The 22442-nt window shown below is 38.6% G+C and overlaps 3 protein-coding genes across 5 annotated transcripts; 1 reads left to right on the top strand and 2 right to left on the bottom strand.

Moving 5' to 3' along the window:
- Positions 1 to 4234: 4234 nt before the first annotated feature.
- LOC103698405 (uncharacterized) lies at positions 4235 to 7739 on the top strand. Of its 3 annotated transcripts, none has more exons than XM_008780407.6 (4): positions 4235 to 4609; positions 4923 to 5536; positions 6804 to 6950; positions 7348 to 7739. In XM_008780407.6, exons 2-4 carry the CDS (start codon positions 4981 to 4983, stop codon positions 7398 to 7400), a joined length of 756 nt encoding a protein of 251 aa, XP_008778629.2. In that variant the 5' UTR covers positions 4235 to 4609; positions 4923 to 4980; the 3' UTR covers positions 7401 to 7739. The 3 variants fall into 3 exon arrangements, with proteins under 3 accessions (XP_008778629.2, XP_008778628.2, XP_038988829.2); XM_008780406.6 differs by having other exon boundaries at positions 4347 to 4646; XM_039132901.3 differs by having other exon boundaries at positions 4371 to 4646; positions 4873 to 5536.
- A 3638-nt stretch (positions 7740 to 11377) lies between these two features.
- LOC103698406 (uncharacterized) lies at positions 11378 to 13115 on the bottom strand. The gene is made up of 3 exons (XM_008780409.6): positions 12952 to 13115; positions 12708 to 12856; positions 11378 to 11673 (listed from the first exon to the last, which is right to left on the bottom strand). The coding sequence occupies exons 1-3, from the start codon at positions 13070 to 13072 to the stop codon at positions 11605 to 11607; spliced, it is 339 nt and encodes a 112-aa protein (XP_008778631.2). The 5' UTR covers positions 13073 to 13115; the 3' UTR covers positions 11378 to 11604.
- A 671-nt stretch (positions 13116 to 13786) lies between these two features.
- LOC103709666 (AP2-like ethylene-responsive transcription factor AIL5) lies at positions 13787 to 22257 on the bottom strand. The gene is made up of 8 exons (XM_088713623.2): positions 22111 to 22257; positions 21537 to 22044; positions 21320 to 21402; positions 16127 to 16215; positions 15693 to 15766; positions 15552 to 15602; positions 15339 to 15415; positions 13787 to 15095 (listed from the first exon to the last, which is right to left on the bottom strand). The coding sequence occupies exons 2-8, from the start codon at positions 22022 to 22024 to the stop codon at positions 14683 to 14685; spliced, it is 1275 nt and encodes a 424-aa protein (XP_088569749.2). The 5' UTR covers positions 22025 to 22044; positions 22111 to 22257; the 3' UTR covers positions 13787 to 14682.
- Between the last annotated feature and the right edge of the window lie 185 nt (positions 22258 to 22442).

A 22442-nucleotide genomic window follows, 5' to 3' on the forward strand; every position in this document is an offset into this window, starting at 1 on the left:
CAGGGTTTGCACCCTAGGTTTTGGCTAGGATATTTACACCACACTCAAATTATTGCAATGTATGATTCATTTTCTAGATAACCAACAAGGCAGTTCTACAGTTGTTACTTTGTTGCCCTTCTTCTATGAGAAGCAATGCTGGCTAGAAAGTATTGAACTTTCTGATGGCTGCTTATGGCGCCCAAATCATCTTCAGATATGTGCATGGTATCCTAAGATGCACCATTAATTGGTTGCTTTCACAAAATAAATGAGAACGCTGCATTTTAAGACACCTTGCATGTATAACAAGGTGGTTTGCCTCGCCAATGAAGCTAACTTGGATCCCTTAGTGATTTCGCAGAGTGAGCGTTGTACAGGTATAGATAGCTGCCATCAAAAGATGGACAACCATCAAACAAGATAATCCACGAATGAGTGCTGTGTTATGGAGCGTGTTATTTGATAACCGTCCATCTTTTAATGGAGGCTATCTAGAGATGCACAGCACTTCGCAATGCACGAACTGCACCGCAATGAATCCTAGTTGAAGATTAACTTAATTTTCAAAATTCCATGAACGGAGTATCTTGACTATGTATCATTGTTTGTCTCTTGAAGTTTCTTTCTTTCTTTTTTATTGTTTTCAATTTTTTTCTTTTTACTGAAAAGAAATCAATGACTTCAACAAGGTTACCATCACATGAGCATATATAGAAACATGTGACCTAGACGTTATTTATACAATGGGAGCATTGTAAGACTCTTAGCTCCTACGCCTATTTCAACGTCCAATGGTACATTCATCCTTGTCATTCAACCATATCAACATGAGATTTATTAAATGGCCCAACTAAATGCAAAATCCCCATCTTAAAGTAGCTATAAGTTAAAAAAGAAAAAAGGAAAAGCAAATATAGCTAAGAGATTGCATCAGGATATATATTTATAAAATAAGAATACGCTAAAGAAGGACACCTGCAGCATTCTACTGACATTGCTGGCACCAAAGATTCTGTGAACGCAAGCAAATCTGTGAGGTTGCGTTGATGGAAAGTGCGGGGCCAACACACAATCTTCACCGCATTTCTTTCTCAAGTACCTGCAAGCGGCACAGCGAGTGGACTTGGACATTGTTGGCTCACTAGATCCTTCGAAGATCTTACGAGAAATCTCCACAGATCTTCATGGAATCCAGAGATTATTGCTCTAATATTCTGCTGGTCAAGCGAAATCTTGTAAAGATATATTAACGAGAAAGGGTAAGCATTGGAGTCCAATACTGGAAAGAGCCCAACGGCTATAAATTCAAACGGGCGTGAAACGATGGACAGAATGGAAGGTTTAGAGGGAAAGGAATGGCGCTGAAGTTGCCAAATCTTCAGGGTAGAAGTAGGATCACAGCCATACATTGTGAACTCTAGTCATCAGAATCATGTGGCTGGAAACCTTAGATCAAGGTGGACCCTGATCATAGTATCCTGGATCGAATCATCGTCCATGGAAGCCTGGATCGGGCCCAAAACAATATAATTACTGCCCATGAGGTGGCCCATTATATCCTAAGCCTAATGGCTGCAAAGTGTTCGAGTTTCGCTCGAGTAGGAGTTGCTTGACACCGAGTTTCCCTGCACTTGCAGCATTTTGTCCACGAAATTCGAGGAATACCTGCACCTTAGCTTCTCAAAAAGTGGATTAATGGGGGCATCTTTTCCTGAGAGCAATACTAAAGACAGGAACTCCCAAGTTGAAAGTCTCCTAGAACTCTTGTAAGCTGTCCTCCGTTGGGTGTAGTTTCTGTTGGCGGACGTTAATGCGGTTCCCATTGATTCATGTGGTCTTGCAGTGTTCTGTGCTATGATGAGATGGTCTATGCTGCCACTGATGCAATTGTTTCTTATCTCATTGGTGCTGAGCTGCATGGGGGCTTATGAGTTGGATGCAAATGATGGGTTCTGTCGTCTTCTTTTTTTTTTTGGCTTTGTCATGTTCTGCATCACAGGATTAGTAGTGTTGTACCTTTGTTTTTGAGATTCTACGGGCTGTTATGAAAATATGAAGCAATCATGTCCCTAAGTAATATATTTATAACCATCTATCTATCTATATCTATATATGTCTCATGTTTGAGAACTCTTCTTGTCTGTCTTCTTCTCCTTTCTTTGCCTCAGTCTCTTCCTTGTTTTTCCAGAGGTTGAATGGTCGGCCCGTTTTAATTACTACATCGAGTCCAGTCATTACACACCAACAATACCCTTAATAATGTTACTTAACTCCTGACTTTCATCCAAATCTAAATGTAAAATGCTGGTGTAAGCGGCATCATTGACATATATTCTAAGTTGGAGTCCATAACAAGCATGTTGCTGGAATGGACGGAAGAAATGGATCATCAAATTGAGGACGGATACAGGTTTTGACCTTATGAGTGGCATTCTATATATGTTTGGACCAAAACTGCCACGTCCAACAACAGCATACGGAATGTCTAATTCCAAATATATATTACTTGTGATGCCAGAATGATTTTGAAAAACTTATATAACTAAGTTTACGTTTCTGAAAAATAATTCTGTGGCAATTCCAAGCACAAGCTTTTTAAATGGGAAGACGGTTAGCAAGCATAGTACAGCATTTATAACTGTTCGAGGGCTATAGTGGAGTGTATTGCTTCTTCTTTTTTTTTACTGGGTTACGCATCCCATCATGTTACAAATATTTAGTAAAAAAACACATAGAACAAGTCGTCTGGTATTCTGCTGATTGTCTGATCTGACTAAGTATTTCTCAACCGAGCCGCATTGGTATTCATGTTGTAGATCTGAATTTGTTTATTTGTTTTAATCAACAATTATTAGCTCTTTCATTTATGAGCAGATGTAAACCAGCCAGTAGTTTACTGGTGTACGAACTGCTGTTCATCTAATTATATTACGATCACAAGTCTTCTTTGCAAAATGGAAGATCAGTAACATTTTTTTCCTTTCCTTCCAATTAATTCTTGTCATTGAGCCACAGTGGTGTGGATATCTAAACTTTAGATGATTACTCTTGGGTAAATTCTTTTGAAGGTAGCAGCTACATTTTTGGGCCGGTCCTATCACAATTTAGTGCTGCAACATAAGTAGATGATTACTTGTGCTGCATTCCTAAGATAAGAAACATAAATAGCTGAAGAACTTCTCTTTAAAAGAAAAAAATTATAAATTTAGCATTGTTACCTACGAGGATCCATGCGGGCGTGTATTTAGTCCTATATCAGCTATACACCGGGTAGATCTTAGATACTTATATAAGACCAATGAACCCAAATAATACCTTCTGGCTAGTCTTTTGGATGAGGTCCTTGGTTATAACAAATGGTATCAAAGTAGACCCGACTTATGACCAATGTCGACTAGGAATGCTGCAGCATATGCCCATTGGGGTTGACCACGAGCTAATCGTGGTGCTTATGATTAGATTTGAATGGATTTGAACCCATGAAGATGCCAAAGCTTAGAGGGTGGGAGTATATGAATCCGTGCGGGTGTGTATTTAGTCCTATATTAGCTATACACTAAGTAGATCTTGGGTACTTATAAAGAGCAAGCGAATCACAATAATACATTCTGACTAGTTTTTTTGGGGTGACAGTTATCTGTTATCGATCAAATCATTGGATGCATGACAGGATTGGTGACTCGCCAATCATTGGATGTATGATCTTTAGCATTCTCCTTAATGCCTATATCATTCCTTACCAAGCAAACTCTTAACATATGTCTTGTCACTTTTAAAAGGGCATTTTCTTAAAACTAGGTATACTTCTTTGATATTTTTTTGATTATTAAATTTTAAAAAATATATACATGAGACATAATCTATTAATTTTATCTATTTCACATAGTCTGCTATATTATAGTATCATTTACCAGTATTTATAATACCTCAAGAGGAAGTAATGAAGGAGGCATGAAGGTGGAAAAGCTGACCGCTATGCAGATAGATTTCTATATCAAGTCGTGAATGATAGCGAAGCCAAGCCCCTTCTATAATTTGAAAAATCTCTTTCGAGGATAGGAGAGATCTCTCTCCATGCTCCTCCCTTAAATAGAAGAAAATATTTAATCAAATTGGGAACATACGTGTGATTCTCCTTGCACGATCAAATTTTAATAGATTACGACACTAACCAACCTATCAGCCACTTTGTTTGGCTGCTTGAATAATATGTTTAAAATTAACCTGCCGGATCTTCTCCATGAACCAAGGTGCGGTCAGACTCGGACCTATGAGGCTATGAGCTGAGCGAGGTTGGTGTAAATCCTGGCGGCGGGCTTCATTCTTCTCACTGATGTTTCCGCGCCTGTGCCAATTTCTCACCCACCCTCGCTCTATCATTTTTTTTTAATTTTTATTTTATGTAATTCCTTTTCTGTTCTTCTCCTTCCCTAATTTCGCTACTTCCAATGTTGACCCCATAGTTTGACCCCATACAGCGTCGGAAAACCCTAACCCGTGTGTCTCCCATCTTTATCCAATCTCTTTCCCTCTCTCTGTGAGGTTCTTGGATTCTACTGGGGGCGAGGTCGAGGTACCTACGTGTTGTCCTGATCGGACCTAAGATCTTGATCTGTTCGGCTTGACGGTAAGCGCCGCTGATCGATCCTCTTCGGTTGATGAAGGTGATCTATTTTTCACGCTGATTGTAGGATTTTGTTGTATTTTTTGGGAATTTGGGATTTGAGGTATAAGTCGAGCTATTTTTTAGGGTTTGAGGAAGATCATTTGGTTTTCTAGGGGATCGACGAGCTACATTTCGAGTTTGGGTTTCGTATTTCATGATGTAAAAAGACTGGATTTTTTCTTAATGTAGATTTCATTTTATTTTATTGGAATGGACGAAGACAGGTTTTGTGCAGTCTTGGATGTGTTCTAAGTTGTTCTCCTGCTGATTGCAGCGAGGGGATGGAGATTCCGGTGATGGAATCCCCGAAAATGACCTGAATCGTTGGGCCTATGTTTGTTATGGATGCAAAGAGTTTAACAGAAAGAGATGTTCTGATCGACCTAGAAGGCGGCATAAGATCTGTAATAAATGGAGGGGAAGCATCCGGAGATGGTGGCTCCAGCGTCCGAAAGGCCAAAAGAACGCTGAATAGAGTATGGAACGGTTTTGTTGGCGTTGGTGGATCCATTAGGGACGAGGAATCCGTGTACTCGGGTGGCTCCACAATAGAGGGTAGTCTTGCTAATGGGGGAACTTTGGTGGACAAGAGGTTTGGAGGGGAAGAAAAGTTGAGCCTTTTGGAGAACAAGACAAGAGCACAGAAGCCTAAGAAGGAGGGCTCTAAAAGGCCCCCCAAACTACCGAAGCCTCCCAAGTCTCCATCACTAGATGCTGCTGATCAGAAGCTGATCAGGGAGATATCTGAGCTTGCTATGTTGAAAAAGGCAAGGATTGAACGCATGAAAGCATTGAAGAAGATGAAGAATGCCAAATCAACATCTTCCAGCAGCAACTTGGTTGCCTTGATTATTACTGCTCTCTTCTGCCTCGTGATAATTTGGCAAGGTTAGCAGCACACACGGTTATGGTTGCTTCTGCCTATTTGTTGATCATTGCGTTTTGCTACTGTGATTTGGACTGGATAACTGGTGTTCTTTGCAAATTAGGTTGGTAAGTTATGAGTGGTGAACATATTAAACATCAATTTTATATATGTGTGTGTTCTTGCACTCATTTGATGTTTTGTCAACAAAAGAATTTTGCACAAAATACTTGTTTATTGTTGTTTGCCTCATGTAGCAACTATTTCTTCAGATGTCTGAGTAATGAAAACAATTGTTTGTGCAAACTGATATTATCTCCATTGTCAACATTTGCAATGATGGGAAGAAGCATTTCATTTGCAATATCGTTCTTTGGATCTTCGCTTATGATTTGCGAGACTCTTGTTTGTCAAGTTTATGGCTGCATTGATAAGACATGCTTTAGGTGATCTAATGTCTGCCTAGATGGGTAATACACATTAGATCTTCTACATAGCTTTCTTTATGTAATTTCATTCTGCCTGGTGTGTGCATAACTAGTTTAAATTTTACGATGATACTTGTCATAGTTCTATTAATTTTTAGTTATCAAACATATTCCAGAACTTGATTCATTAGCATATAGGATCTTACAAAGATTCAAACTTTTAGAGTAGATTTTCCTTTCTCATTGTTGTACTTCTTTGTAAAGATCTCTTTAGTCTTTTCAAGTTTTAATTTCTTATATGTATTATGTAGTCATTTGCATTTGGAGTTGCTTCCTTTTAATCATTTGGCTTCTTTAAAGACTTCAATAATGCTTATATAATCTCTGCTAATTAGTAACTGGCTTTTAAAGTAAAACTTCCTTTTTATCACTAGACATCTCTAGTAAGATCTCATAAGTCTTTCCTAATTTCATTCTCTGAATTTACTATGTTGTAATTGAATTGTTGGGTTATAAGCGCTATTTCTTTGGCCCTCAACCTGTTTTTTACCCCAGTCTTGTATATCACCTACATGTGCAAAATGGTTCTGGATGGTAACTGGGGTATCTACAAAGTTGTGACATAAAATGAAGGATGAGCATGAATTGGTTGGCAAATATAAGCAGTAAGCTGCTTGTTGAGAAAATATATTAGAAAATCTCAGATGAAATGCTTGATCTTATTTTTGAAATGTCCAATCATGTGTCAGCGAAGCCAGTGTATAAAGTTAAATATGCTAGTCATTAGTCTTTTATTTTCTGAACACCCTATTTGAATGGTTAAATTTCTCATCATTTATAACCTTGTGTTTTTTCTTATCAGGATTTTTTTCAAGAGGTAGTTCTAGTTTGAGCTTTCAGGGTTCTCCTGGATCTTCGCTTGGAAAAAGGACCGGACTGATCTCGGTCCAATTTTACAATAATGGCTCGGAAGTTGGGCTGCATGATTCTAGTTCAGCATCTCTCCCAAGTATGCTCTCTAGCACGATTTTGAAAGTTGAACCTCACCTTTCTTTTATCAAAATTTAACTTCAGATAATTTGTCCTGGGATGGTTAAGAAAGCCAGTTATTTCTTGTACAATGAACACCATAACACCTCTGGATGGGAAAATGCACCATTCATCTTCTTTTTCCTTTTTTTTTTTTTTTTTGAAACTCTTTCCAGGTGATCCTAATTGCATTAAACTGTTTTTTTTTTTTTGGTCTATACTCAAGGCAACCATGGCATCTGTCACTAGATATCCAAACCCATCAACAGTGGGAACTAGTGAGATACTGCTTTGTTTTGTGTCCTAGCTGGTATTTGGCCATGCCTCTGCTGGTTTGAATTTTGTTGTAATCTGGTGTTCTGTTTGCGTGGATGTAGGATCAGTAGCTGGGCTGGACGGCCATGGGGAAACAAGCAGAGGTGCAGGATGAGCGCCACCTCTAATCCTCTAAGAGCCATCCCAATACAACGTGTTTCCGGCATTCTCATCCCATTGCAGGGACCAGTGATCGCAACCTGTTTCCTCATAATTCTATGCATACAAGAAGAGTTCTGCGCCTTTCAGGAGACATTGCATGTACATGGCAATAAGCTTTTTGTTTACAATTTGCTGATCCTGCTTGGCCTTCTGACATACTTTTGGCATTTACATGCGCCTTTTCCTTCTGACCTGCCATTCATATGCGTTTTGTCATGAAACACTTCTCAGCCAAGCCAGGAAGAGTGTCAAATGATGCTATGTGAATTGCTATATTGCACTTAAAAACCAATTCCTAATCGATCTTGCTGGAGTGTGACTAATAATACTGACCCCCCCGTGTTTGTTTCATGCACAACATTGCCATTGAAGTAAGATGGACAGACTTATCAACCACCAAAACGTGTTCCATTGTTGGTAGCAGCAATTGCAAGAGAACTGCGTCTTTGAGGATGGTCTTTTGTGTCGATGAGGCTGATGAAATTTTTACAGCCTGGTTGATTCTCGTCGATATATCATTGTTTTAAGATTAGGAGTGACTGATCTCCACCTTGGATCGTATATTCATCCCACCTGTGGAGAATCATTACCATCCCGAATCGAACTCCTGCCTCTTTATCCAAGTAGCAAGAGGATGGTACTGTTGGGGTCGGATGGGGGATCCGGAATTTTAGTCCTATGGAAAGGATTGTGCCTTATAAGAAAGGACCATTCCTTTCCTTTCAAAGGATCCTTGTAAGAAGGATAAGGCTGTGAGAGAAATATTGCCCATTAAGAGCTGCACACGACACGCGTCGTGCGATACGTATGCACTTTTCCAAAACGGACTATACTTCTAATCGGAATGCAGTTATTTTTCTGCTCTAACAGGTACCATCGTAAGTATATGATATTCTTTTATATACGTTCGATAGGTTCGACCGTCTAGCTGCCGATGCATTTTGATGCAGAAGAGGCTAATCTTTACCTGCCCCATCTCTCGAAGAGTGATGCCGGCCGGAATTAAATCCCAACCCTCTTGCTCCAAGTGGCAAGGGCCGATACTGTCCCAGCAAACGTTCGGTGGTACCTGTTGGCACTCTTCATTGCGATATTTTCATGTAGCAGTTGCTTCAGAAAGTGTGGTTTAACGTATGGGAACAATATATCTTAAAATGATCAACATCTAGCTTTTTCCTGCCTTCCATGTCACGTAGCTGTCAATGCCAGAAGTGGAACGATCCAGTCTCAAACCCAGCAGAATATAAAGATGTCCTCTATTATTAAAGAGGTGATTGCAGGATCTGAATTAATAGGAAATCCTCTTCCCTTGATCTCTATTTTCTCCCTTTATTGATGGCCTTTTTCTTAGTTATATCCTACACCGCTAGTTACCATTTAATTAGAGAACTGATGCACCAATACTCCAACTATAACATATGGAATCCAGAAACCAGTTTTCCAGCCAAATAGTTTCCCAAATTTTTTGCTTGCACAATTTATGTATATCCTTCAAAATAACAGTATAAACAGATAGTATTCTTTTTTGTCATGAAATAAATAGCTAATGAACCTTTCATAGAGAAATGACCTCACAATTTTCACCCACCCAGATATCAAGCATGATCAGCCCCCCAAGAATAAATGCTTCCAGACATTGTTGAAATAACAAACAGCATAAAATATTATCCCACAATAAAGAAGCCTTACCAGATTGCTAGAGAATGCATATGATAAATGCTTTACCATTTGTTCCTTCCAAGGGTAGATTTACCCAATTCGGTTCCTTCTTTACAACATGCATTAAAATTTTCAAAAAGAACTTCCTTTCCACCCACTCTTCCAATATATCTGAAAATCAGCAGTTATTGTGATCTCATCTTCACTGCAAATGACCATTTTAAAGAATGGTGCTCTTCATCTTGTTACCACTAAAGGCATGACACCTAGGATTCCTCTAATACAAAGTTTTATCACATTTTGCCTCCAGCATCTCAACTCGACAACACTAATGCCCTCAGCTAGACAGCTACCCAAAAAATGCTACCTAGCATGCCTAAATTAATTCCAGTACAGCATCACAAAAAACTTCACTGCTGTCTGAGTATAATTGCACCTATTATCTACATGTATCAATCATGGAAGAACTAAGAACAGCACCACCACTTGATCCCTGCCAAATTTCTTTCTGGTAAATCTTCTGCTACATATTTACAAATTTTGGTATGATTAGACTGGACGTACCGAACATATTTACTCCAGCTGTATCTCGGCCATCAGTTATGCTAATGCTATTTTAATATGTATTCATATGTCATCACAAATTTACAGATTATAGATATATTACAGTTTAGTTCAGCATATACTTCAACCTCGATCTTCTAGAGAACTGCATGAGATTTTGTTTGCTGATGCTTGTAAATGCCTTTACTCATGGGTAGTTTGACTCTTCTCAGCTATCAAAAAAAAAAAAAAAAAAAAAAACTGATCTTCCAGAAGTTTTCTCCATAATTCAAATTCATTAATTTTATTTTTTCCTGCATCAATTAACATCATCATGCGTTCGCGTAATCCATTACATACCATTGATTTCCTAAACATCTAATCACTTCATCTTTTTCACGAAGTGTAGTCAGACAAGATCTTAAGACCAACCACCACCAAACTCAATGCAACTGGAGATTCGCTGGCTCTGAAATTTAAAACAATGTTCAAAATTATAGGGCGCCCAGAATTAAATCAAAATGACAACTAATTTATCTAATTTAATTCTAGGGGGAAAATTATTATCCTATATTGATGCATTAAGGTTTTCTTTTCCAAATTTTAAAAGATTGACTTTGAATTTACGATCTAAAGTACAATATGTAAAGTGGGTAAAAAAGGTTCCAACACACATCAATAGTACACTGAAGAAAAGACAGGTGAATCATAAATCTTATGTAATATTCTCCCTAGTCTCCCTTCAACAAAAAAAATGCAACAGTTTGAGAAATAGAAAAGAAATATCCTCTCAACAATAAAATCCAAAGTAAAACTTCAACCAACTGAACCAGGAAAGGCCTAATCAATATCATTATATGTTTGTATCATTATTACTCTAAGGTAACAGAAAATATAATCACTGACTTTCAGGGTTCAGAGTAGTGTGTCATGCTCAGGCATGCAGATATTTTAGTGGATGTGGTAGTACATACTATGTAAAAAAAAAAGGATTTTAATGTTTCATTGAAGAATTCTGAATTCATGATGATATAGGCACGATCTCAGTGGATGATTATACTCTCTCCTTAGCAGAGTGCAGCTGTAGAATACCGAAGAGGGGGCTAAGTGAAGATTTATGATTTGATAGACTGAAAAAAAATTGCAATGCATAAGAGTTGACATTTGTATATGGTTTATTCTCATCAAGGGTCAGTAGGAGCTAGGATGTCTATATAGGAGGACAATTATGTTCATGAATGAAAGATAGGATGGAGTATTAGTGATATACTGATATTACTTGGAAAGGAGTTCCATTTGATTTGTTTTGTTCTCAATGAACAGAAAGGCAAAACACTGGAACATCAACTGAGAAAGCTTAGGAGTGCATCTTTTTTCTAACTTTCATTTTTTTTTTAATAAGCTAAAGTGTTTAACTTCATGTAACTTGAAATTGAGGATGATTTAATTGTCAAAAATTCCAGTGTTGTGGGCATTTATGTTATAAGGCAATAGGCTTCTGCATATTTCCCTTGAGTTGAGGGATCAAATTTGAGATTTAAAAGAAAAGAAGGTACGTATAACCAAAATGCAGATACATAGATATCAATGTCTTTTTAGACAAAGATCTTAGCACCCATACAAATTTTATAAGGTTAACTGTAAAAGACTGAACCCAGGCCAAATAGACCTTGACGGCACTCCAACGATCAAATTGCCTGAACAGTCGCCATACTCCAAGAAATTGAGTTGACAAAACATACTTCATATGGAAAAATTATTCAGTCAAATTGGCAACTTGTGATCATAAAATAATACTTATACTTTTTTTCACCAGAAAGTATTCTGACTGGCTGACATAACACAAAAAATACCTAGTGCCTCACATGCATTCTAGTTGGAAACAAACAGCTAGATATTACTTTCAAAGTGGTTGCTTCAAACTTTAAAATTAAGCTGATCATGGTCTTGGAGGGTCAGTTCGAAGCTCGAGGTCTCCAGAGTCCCAGCCTATACTTTTGAGTGTATTTCAAAATCAGTTTCCTCTGCATCCAAAAAACCAAAAGAAAATGAAATGGCATTTCAGCAAGAACCATATCATATATCTATCCATAACTTAAGGTACCTATCAAGAAAACATAAAAAAACAACATATTACACTGCTAAAGAATTGTGATTTAATAAGTAAATATAGCTATTTCATGTGAAAAGAGTTCAAAATATCCAATGACTACAGAGTGGTGTGTGTACAACATCCATTTTTTGAATTTACATCCAATTGTTAACATATACATGAGAAATGGATGACATGAAATCTCTTCATCCGTTGCTTTTAGGGCACATATAGATGCTTAGGAATAGCATCCACATAACATGCAGAAGCGAATTATTTTCATCTAAAGGGCCCCAAGGTTGTCGGAGAAAGGGAGAAATGGAAAAGAATGGAAACGCCAAAGGTCCAGATTATGTAAAATCCTATGTGCCACATGTCACCTTAAAAAAGGACTGGCTACCTTGCATGATGCTAAGCCACGGATGATAGAGCCATCAAAGACAGGGATCTTAAATTAGTCAGATTAATATCAAGGATTATCAAATGCCAAGGTTACCAGAAAAACAAAAAGGTTATAGAACTAGTTACTGATCCTCTCATAAAGATAAAACCTAGTGCGAACGCATTATGTCGATTTAAGTTCAAGGCATTACCATGAAATTAAAAAAAAAAAAGTACTTGTCCAACATCGTCTCTATACAAAGATACCACCGAGTCTGAACTTTTCTCTGATCTATTATTCCATTCATCAGGAGTTCATTTCTTCAAATCTTTTAGATTCTCAGGAAAGTACACTTCTTGTGCTTTTATAATTGATCGTTTTCTCCCTCAGAGCCTCCAAAAAATTAAAGAGAAAAATAGGTTTTGAGTTTGGGTTTTTCGGGAGACAAAAAAATCTCTTCTTTCGCATCAACGGAAAATATCCGTTAGAATCTTTACAAGAACAATAGGAAAAAGAACCGATAAATCGAAATTAATTCAGAAAATGAGAAGAAACCAGGAATCAAATAGAATAAGAAGTAGTACGTGTTTGCACGGGATGCCGAGCTTCCTGAGGCGAAGGGTTCTGGTGACGAGAAGCTTCTGGAAGTCCCCGATCTCGGCCTCCAGCTTCGCGGCGTGGGCCTCCACCCCATTTCCCACCAACTTCAAGAACTCCGGGATCCCCACCTTCACTGCGCCACGGCGGGAACCACATCAAAACCCTAGAAAAACACTAGCAGTCCCCAAGAAATAAAAATCCCCAAGCTTTGGAGGTCGCAGTAGATACCTTCGTACTGGGCCCGACTGTAGGATCTCGCAGCGTAGACGCGGTGGAGGAGCGGCGGAGGGGCGGCCGCGCCGCCTCCGCCGGCGAGGAGCCGCTTCCAGCACTGGGCCACGAGCGCCATTTCCGAATCCGCAGCCGCAATCGGAATTGGGACGGAGAGTCGAGGCGGCGTACGTACGAGCGAAAGAGTTCGGGAACGGGTTGAATTCTTTTCGGATCCTCTCACCCGAATCCGACATAAAATTAGACTGAAAAATAAAAAATAAATATAAAATTTTGAGATTGGGTGTGCATTATACTTACACAATAATTTAAAAAATATACTTATCTCCGTAAATTTATTTTGATGCAACCTCTAATTTATAACTTAATTAAATATTAGTCAAACTATTTATTTTAAATAAAAGCTAAATACCACATCAAAAATATTTAAAAATAAATAAAATAGCATTCACCTAAAATATAAAAAAATATATGTATTTTTTTATTTTAAAACTATTTTAATGTTTTATATGAAGTAAATATTTTACTAATATCACTAACTAGACGTAAGTATAATTGTACAAACTATTTGATATAGATGTAAAAAAAATAAATCTTTAAAAAGTTTTTGATAATTCAATTAAAATTAAAATTGCATACCATGTTGCATATATATATATATATATATATATATATATATATGAGGACACATAAATCAGAGACTCAAAATTAATGGGCTATCAAAACCATTCTGTGACAAAATTTTGAACTGGTTCTGACAGTCAAACGACAATCAAATCAATGATAAGACGCGGGAGTTGTTTTTAACAGCGAAGAGAATGACAGAGAGAGTTATCAATGTGCTGATTTGCTACCCTAAGACCAAGATTGTTCCCATTTGTGAAGGTACGTCCAATGAAACCTACTTCCGACCCCAAAATAAGCATGACTACGCAAAGGGAAGTAGTAGAACGAGCTACTCCTATCGGCCCAAAAGGCCTTGGGAACGCCTCTAAGAAGGGGCTTCAGAGAATAAGAGATAGCATCATCACCGTGAAGCACAAACATATAATGGTACCGGTCTACGAAGTCTCCCCTATTTTTGCGTAGACATGGCCTGCAAAAATAAAAACTTAATTGAAATAGCTACAGATTGAGCTCAGTTTGATGTAATAAGTCCAGCTCGAGCTTGTTATGAGCCACCAAACTTGACTCACAAAAAACAAAAAAATATTCGAAATCGGCTTGACTCAACTGGAGCCCAAGTTCGAATCGAATTTGCCAAGGTATTGTCTCGGAAATACGTGGCAACCACATCAGCACAACTTATAATTCTGCAGAACTGATAATATCAATAACAGGACCATCCGTTCACCAAAAATAAGAGGATGAGGATCTCCACATTCCTGGTCCAATTCCCCATCAATTCCAGGCTTTCTTGACTGCATTGTAGCTGAAAATAATACTTAACCCAAAGAGAGTGGACCCCCGTAAAAGTGAAATGAACAAACTGCCTGGCCATGTAGCAAAGCATCAAACCATTTGTGATTTATGAACTCAATCTGAAGAGACTTTCAGAGAGAGTTTTCCATTAGAATGTTGCCGGTGTTTATACAGAAAGTAACATCTACTGAAGAGAGACCTGTGACCTATGGAAGTTGGCATTAGTTTCATACAAAAAACTTCGCATCTGAGCTACTGTGGAGCCAGCATTCAAAAGATAAGATTACTGGGAAGGTGCAAGGTGTGTCAGCTGGAGAATACCACTCCCATTGGTTGGTTGTCAACTTGGCTGCTATTTTGATCATTAGCAGTCAGCCAGTACAGACTCTGGCTGCATACATCTGGCTCACTTGGCACCAAACCGGAGTGAGCCAGGGGTCCGGATGGTCCAGAACTAGTATGAAGCTGCAAGATGCCGTGAAGGAAAGCAGAGGGCATGGGGGTTGGTTGCTGCGAGATGGATGAGCTGCTGAGAGTGAGATGGTTGTTGCTGGCTTGGAGAGATTGCTTGATCCGTCTTGCAGTTGCTCCGATGGGCAGATCGGTATTTGCAATAGCTTCCACATCATATCGACTAAGTTCAAAGTTGGTGACTGCACTGGCACCTCTGAACTTGATTGCAGCAACATCATAGGCCTCAGCAGCTTCTTCTTCCGTGGCTGAGGAGGACATGCATGATGAGTTTAAGGGTAACTCGAGAAAAGAAAAGCCATTCTTACCATAACTCACAACAGAATATAAGCTACAATGCTATTTTTCTGTACAGACAATGGCATTCCAACCGCCCTTCAATCCATCATCATCAGAGAGAAAGAGAGAGAGAGATGAAACAGGTATAAATGATGATATTTCAGTTATACTCTGTCAATATAGGAGAAAATTGAACATGAAATCAGACTTACAAAATGTTCCTAGGTAAAGATCCTTGTTGCCTGCAACACGACCTATCCTTGCTTGCCACCGCCCGTGTTGATGATGCCTAACCAATCAGAGAAAGCCACTATCACTACACACATCGTAAGATAAAATCATGGGGACATGCACGACGGCGAGCAGTTTGTAGGTATGATACTGATTCCCTGACAAGTACCATATTTTTACATTCTGAGTTTTACCTTGTCACTCCTCTGTAGATAGAAGCCCCCCTCGAAAAACCGCTGCTCTTTCTGGAGATTCCAATACAAAATAAATACATAAGAATCTATATTATTCATCCTCTCACTAGTAGTACGCTGTGGATAAGTAAATATCACTACCTTCTCAGCGATGCAATAAACTCTTGCTTGGACATGCTCTTCATCTCCTCAATTTCCCTGCTATAAATTTTTACCTAGAAAAGGAATATCACACCAAGTTCTTAGTCATAAAAAACAGACAAATTCAGAAGATGAGCATTTTCTGTAAAATTCTTGCATAATGAAAAACCTAAACAAACAGGAAATTTAATCACTTCATCAAGGCCTTAGATATAGATCTAACAGAAAGAGGGATCCAACTAATCCATTAACATCGATCCAATGGATAGGCTTGCTAAAACCAAAGAACAAATTTAGCATTAAAAGAATAAAACCTAGCTCACACTGAGGTTAATTGCTGAAACCAGGCCAAGAGCTACTTTCCACCTTTTAGTCTTGTGACAAAGTTTTTGGCTAACCAATGAGATAAGAATTTATTGATAGTTAGACAATACCGGAAAGTTTGTAGTGGCAATAGGACCCCAATATTTCAAAGCTGCAAGATCATAGGCCCTTGCTGCTTTTTCTTCATTGTCATATCCACCTACATCATGTCAGTACAGTCAACCCACATATAAACTCAAATTAGAGGTTGCTGCAATTGGAATTGAAAAATATATGTTACTTACCCAAGTACACTGAGGAATATGCACAATCGTACAAACATGGAATGCATGTCCATGCAAAAGAGAACATAAAATCCATATCAGCCACATAGTTATTAACAATAAAGTTAAGAGGTCCAATTTAAATGGGCAAGAACCAGATAGTTGAGAAAAAAATTAAGCAAAAGGGCACAATAAGAGAAGTAAAACAATAGTGGAGATCTGTGGATTCTGCTCAGATAAGCACAGTTGACATTTTCTTGTCATTGCTTTTGTTGAACACTTAGTAGTAAAGAGGAATAAGATATGAAGGGATTTTACATTTAGTTGTATGCTTTCAAATGACTACAATAGTTGCAGTTTGAATGAATAATGTAAAAGGAGGCCCCTACGAGCCCTTTATTTTACTCTGAGACCCAAAAATATAGGGCTATATATATGTATATATAATACTTTGCCTAACAACTGTGAAGAAAATGATAAATGATTAGGAATTGCAACTTGGGCCAGTTGGGTCAGGTTGAGGGGTAACCTACCCAACCCAACCTCTATTATCTCCCAACCAAACCCCAACTTAAACAAATTATTTCGATTGGTTTGATTTAGTGTCGAGTTAGGCTAGGTTGGATAGGATTAATCAAGTTACGTCAGGTTGTATAAGTAACTTAAGATTGGAGAAAGATTTTAGACATTTTTGTTACGTTGGTATTTATTTGGACCCGATTTGGGGTCTGCTTACCTAATTATATTACTTAAAAGGGCTAAGAATATGAGTATATTACATGAAACATAGGTAAAAATTTAATTTATTTGTTAGGTTGGGCAAGGATGGGTTGGTTCTGGTTGAATTCGATGGGTTCAAGTTGGGCTTAAGCTCTCCAATAACCTAACCCAACATCGGTCAGAATTGGATTCTTTGGGTCAGAGTCCGAACCCGAGTCAAGAAGTGAGTTGGGCTAGCTGGGTTCAGGTCGAGACCAATCCAAGTTGTTACCCTAGTTGTAGAGCTTCATAATTCATCTGCCTCTACGATGTGTATTAGTGTCCTTTCAGTAAGCACACCCATAAGGTAGGTTGAAAACTGATACGAGGTAACCCCTAGAACAATTCAATGACTCATTCTATATAATTTTTTTTTTATCGAGTCAAGTATGCACATGACAATCAAGCAAGCAGAATTGTCGAAATTGATGCTTGAGACCCCACAGATATGGTTATAGGGCATCCTAGAAACAAAGCTGCCTCTGTAAGAGAAGTAAGTCGAGGGTGAAAAAAGGCAAAGTATGTAATAGAATGAAAAAATTAACCATGTTCTATATGAATTAACAAATTATTTATTAGAATATCCATCAGGAAACTACAGGGGTCCATCAAACTACTTGAATCTCATTTCCTACAATCCTCCGAATCAATAAGATCAAGCAAAACCTTAACAAGGTTGCTGGCCTCCCACAGATGCTATCTAACCAACCAATGCAATAGATATAGCAGTTATTCTGACAAGAGATAGGAGAGAGGTGATACCAATTAATTGAAGGAGCTCCTATAAGAAAATCTGTGTATGCTTGGGGGCAACAGAACAAAATGATAAATTTATGTAATCTTATCACAATCTAATGAGGTGACATACAAGAAAAAAACCATGGTGACGGGGCTTCAGTCAAAGATACAGGTGGGGGAATGGAGACTCGGCATTGAACACTAAAAGGGCGACAGTGTACTTCGAGCCGCAGCACCACATAGAAATGACTCGATCCTTCCCCTATGTGTCGTCAAATCACTCGCCCCTAGTCCAGAGTCCAGACAAAGAAAGCTTTATGATGAGAACTTTGACGGAGGCTTTATCAAAAGATCGGTCCATACCTACGCTACGAAGCCCCACACAGAAAACAGCCTTCTTCTCAAGCCATTTTAGTGGCCATAACTCACTGCACTACAGACTTGATGCTCTACATCTACATGGTTATAAACTCCACGTGGAAAACTAAATTAACAAAGCACAATAACTCCATGAATGAATGAAGTCTTTCTCACAGAAAAATAAAGAGCCGGGACTAACTTCACATCAACCGTACTAGTCCACAAGTAGACCTATATGAACCACTCTAGCTGGAGCCTGTAGAGCTTGCAGCAAAGGACAAAAAGAGACTGCTAGAAAGTAGGCTACTGTTTATGGTATTTCTACGAGGATTAAGGTTTTGCATGTTATTGAAATTAAGAGAGGAAAAACATCAAATAAAGAGGCCCTAGAAAAACAAAACTTTATTTGTTTATTTAAGCCTTGGGTGGGGAGGACTGAGACGCTGGCACTGGTCAGTGGTCACATCTAAAGCCTTTCAAAAGCTTTATTTTTTTATTTAAGCCTGTTCAGGTGGGTGGGGAGGACTGAGACGATGGCACTGGTCACATCATAAGCCTTCCTTTCCCTTTTCTTTCCCCAGTTTTCGACTTCTATCCCATAGCGGCGGCATCTCACAGAAAGCGAAAGCGCTCTTCTCCCGTACGCAAATATACCACCAACCATCCCGTCTGACCGCAATCCTTCTCTGGTCCCATAGTTCATCACGAGAGAGAGAGACTCTTGGGCCGTTAATGAATAGAATTTGCAACGACTCAAAATAGATTGATGGTATAATCTAAAACAAATACTAAATAAAAAATAAAAAAATATTTAAAAATATTAAATAATTATTAAAAATATTTAAAAAATTGAGTTACGTACTTGCCCACTCATAACGATTGGTTTGGTTTTCGCGGAAAATATTTTTCCTCCCAGAAATATAAATCCTAAAAAATAAATTCCTGGGAAGATGCGTGGAAAAGTACTTTTTGCATGTTTAGTTGATAATAGAAAAGTGACAAATTTTCATAATGCTTATGTTTTGTTGACCATCCACTTTTCTGGAAAAGTTATGTATAATTCCTATTATACTCTTAATAAAAATTAGATCTTTAATGTTTTTTTTAATGCTAAGAGTTTTTTTGAAAAAAATAAAAATGGAGTAATTTTCGACTCACGGAAAAGTAACTTTCTTATGTTTCTCATAGAAATTTTTTTCATAAAACATGAAAATCATATTCTCATGTGAATATAACTTTTCCATCTCTTTTATTTGAAAACTCCAACTAAACAAGAGGCATCTCATTACTTTCTCGTTGACCACATTTTTTTTTCCTCCTTTTTTCCCGAACCAAACGAGCCCTAAATCTCTCTCCCTCCTCTCTCCGCACGCCGCACCAAAAGAGACACGAAATCTCTCTCTCCTCTCTATTTTCTCATCCGGACCAAAAAAAACCAGCACCAACGATCCTAGAATATTTGATTCATATCTAAATTTAAAAAATAGAACTCAAAAATCGCTAAAGAATAAAAATAATTATTGTAGAAGAAATAACTCAATAGAATTTTACTAAGACTTGGACTTAGCAATAAATCTCAAATACTCTTTTGGATAAAGTCTTTACTTTCCGATAATGCTGAACTTATCAATAACGTAAAATGACACATCAGCCAATATTGCCAATATAACAACAATATGCAATAATTTATTAAATTAATAATTAAAAATTCGATCTATATGTTGAAATTCATGATGTTCCCTAATACTTTTCCTCATCATTGTCACCATGTTAAGATTTTATTGAATATAAACATCAAGTTATCAATTGCAATCAATATAAGCATCGACCATCACCTCTACTTCAACAGCATGAAATATCTACGTATAGCTCGTCCCTACATACAAAACTAAATCTTTATATATAGAATCTTCTAACTTAAACTTTGGAGTTGCTTTATAATTAATTAATATACCCACAAAAAAAATTCGAATACCAAGACATAATATGAATCATCTCTCCAAGACATATCTCCTTCCTCCTTGATATCTAAAACTATTTCAAAATTAGTCGAATTTTCAATTCCATGGCTCAACAAAAAATATCCATATCTTAGATAGCTTCGACACGAAACTCGTCTATATTATTTGACTCCTCAATATAAATCTATACAGACGGATCAATGAACCATCATGATTTTTTTTGAACTTGATACAACACCCATATGATCAAGCTCCTCCTATTCCACATTTTTTTCTGAGCCCGACTGACCCTCAGATTGATCAATTTTATTATGGTCTAAATCTTCAAAACTTAAACAAGTACCTAACCGATCAAGCTTCCTATAATTCAAATCTTAATTTTTAGAGAAACTTGGGAACAAAATCCACTCTTCAACCAACTTTTGTTTAAGATGTCCTACCTTACTAAAATTTGAGTGGACAGCCATAAAAATATCCCATGATTTCTTCAGTTCTAGTATATTTTGAAGATTCTGAATATGAAGATAATTTTTTCCATCAAATGAAACTTAAATAATCTCCATCACCTTTTTATATTTTTTTTCTTCTCGCAACCTTATCGTTATCTATTGGCATCGTCTTTAACTCATCCAAAATATCTCATAACCCTTGTCCTATTCAATGACTTAATAATATTCTTCCAAATTGGATAACAAATATTGTTCAACTTGTGAATTGTTCAACTTGCGGAGAAAAATAATAATAGCAAAAATACCCATATTGATATTGATGAAGCCTGGCATATTGAACTCATTAAGAGAGAAGATAATAGCATTGGCCATAATGATTCACTTTTTGAATCATTAAAACAAGAATCCAAATGCTTGCACTATTGCACGACGAATTACTAAAAGCTCTTCAACTATACTGAGCTTCGAACACATGAACCACCAACAATTAAATTATTACTCTAAAAACTATGCTCCGAATAAATTTGATTGAAGTCTCAGACTGCTCAACTACTTTCCAACGTCACTCTAATACCATGTAAAATGGCACACTATACAGAGTAAATCAACTGTGCCGACCTAAAATTTCAAACAAACACCAAACAAAAAATAAACAATACTAAAAAATAATTAAGAGAGAAACAATATTCTATTAAAAAAATTAAGCCATGGAAGACGGACATAATTGTTATTTAATTAAGTGAACAAGGAAAATCAGGTTCGCGCGTGTGTACCTTGCCTGCCCTTCCGCTTCTGCCCCTCGCGCCGGCACGTGTTGTCCCATAAGTGGGCCTCATACCGGCCCGTCCATCGGTGCCTGCCAAAACCGCCACACGTGTGCCGACGCACGTCACTCTCGGACGCTTTTCCCAAACCGACGCTCATCTTCGTAATTGATGGATGTTTTTTTTAAATCACAAGAAAAAAAATATCGCTTAATTAATCACATACCTGGTGACCCCCCGGTACACCGATGTCCTCTGACACGATCCGACCGCCGCCGTCCTCTCCGACGCGGCTCCAGCGGAGCTTCCCGGCGCTGGAAACGCAGGCGGAAACGGCCACCGCTTGGCCAAGACCATCCCGGCTTCAGGCGGGAAGCCACCAAGCTGACCCCCCGGCGCCGACGCCGAGTCGTCCACCTCCAAGCTAACGGAGTTGCCGAGGGGGAGGGGGAAGGCGCCCAGATAGCGGGGGTTCGGCGGGATCGGGTTCTGAAGATGATCATGTACCGTGCCGAGAGACGATGAATCCTGGCCGTCAGTCAGGGTGTCGGAGCACGGATCCATCGGCGATGATCGCTGCCCGCCGAGCATGTCCTCGAGCTTCGGCGCCTGAAGCAAGGACTGGAACGGACCGATCTGATCGTAGCCACAGGGACGCAGGAACATTTCCATCGGAGGGTAGGAGAACGAGATCCAGTTGTTTGCGGGCGTCATACTCTCTCTAACGCTAAGCCCTTAAAAGAAAGGAACAGATGAAGAGCCCAGCGTTCAAGGAGCGGTGAAAGCGTTTGACTGAATACCTCTCGAGCTGTAAAGAACCCCTCAAGCCATGGCGGATACAACAAAGACTACGTTTCCTCGTTCTCCCCGCTCAGCTCCACCAGCTGTAACGTATGTACGGGAGGATGGCGGTAGCGCCCCCGGGGGGGAGGGGCCGGGGGGGGGGGACTGGAGAGAGAGAGAGAGAGAGAGAGAGAGAGAGAGAAGGAAAGAGAGGAGAGACAAAAGGAGGCCTTTTTCCTCACATCATCGCAGGCTTTTTAATTTCGTCTCCACCATACTCTCCCGCTGCAGTCAAGAGCTCTGACCAGCTTTGCGGATATTCGGGCGGCGAACGAAAGAGAGAGGAAGC

Source organism: Phoenix dactylifera, chromosome 17 (genome assembly GCF_051530095.1).
Source record: "Phoenix dactylifera cultivar Ajwa chromosome 17, Ajwa_hap1_PhDact_Kaust_v1.1, whole genome shotgun sequence".
In the NCBI taxonomy this organism is placed as follows: Eukaryota; Viridiplantae; Streptophyta; class Magnoliopsida; order Arecales; family Arecaceae; genus Phoenix; species Phoenix dactylifera.

Excerpts from the sequence above, each read along its gene's own strand:
- LOC103698405 (XM_008780407.6), top strand. The coding sequence starts at position 4,981 with ATGTTTGTTATGGATGCAAAGAGTTTAACAGAAAGAGATGTTCTGATC. Across the intron at positions 5,537-6,803 it reads CCTCGTGATAATTTGGCAAG|GATTTTTTTCAAGAGGTAGT; the intron begins GTTAGCAGCACA and ends TTTTCTTATCAG. Across the intron at positions 6,951-7,347 it reads TAGTTCAGCATCTCTCCCAA|GATCAGTAGCTGGGCTGGAC; the intron begins GTATGCTCTCTA and ends GCGTGGATGTAG.
- LOC103698406 (XM_008780409.6), bottom strand. The coding sequence starts at position 13,072 with ATGGCGCTCGTGGCCCAGTGCTGGAAGCGGCTCCTCGCCGGCGGAGGC. Across the intron at positions 12,857-12,951 it reads CAGTCGGGCCCAGTACGAAG|TGAAGGTGGGGATCCCGGAG; the intron begins GTATCTACTGCG and ends GCCGTGGCGCAG. Across the intron at positions 11,674-12,707 it reads TCGGCATCCCGTGCAAACAC|AGGAAACTGATTTTGAAATA; the intron begins GTACTACTTCTT and ends TTTTGGATGCAG.
- LOC103709666 (XM_088713623.2), bottom strand. The coding sequence starts at position 22,024 with ATGACGCCCGCAAACAACTGGATCTCGTTCTCCTACCCTCCGATGGAA. Across the intron at positions 16,216-21,319 it reads GAAGCGGAAGGGCAGGCAAG|GTGGATATGACAATGAAGAA; the intron begins GTACACACGCGC and ends GACATGATGTAG. Across the intron at positions 15,603-15,692 it reads TTTATTGCATCGCTGAGAAG|AAAGAGCAGCGGTTTTTCGA; the intron begins GTAGTGATATTT and ends TGGAATCTCCAG.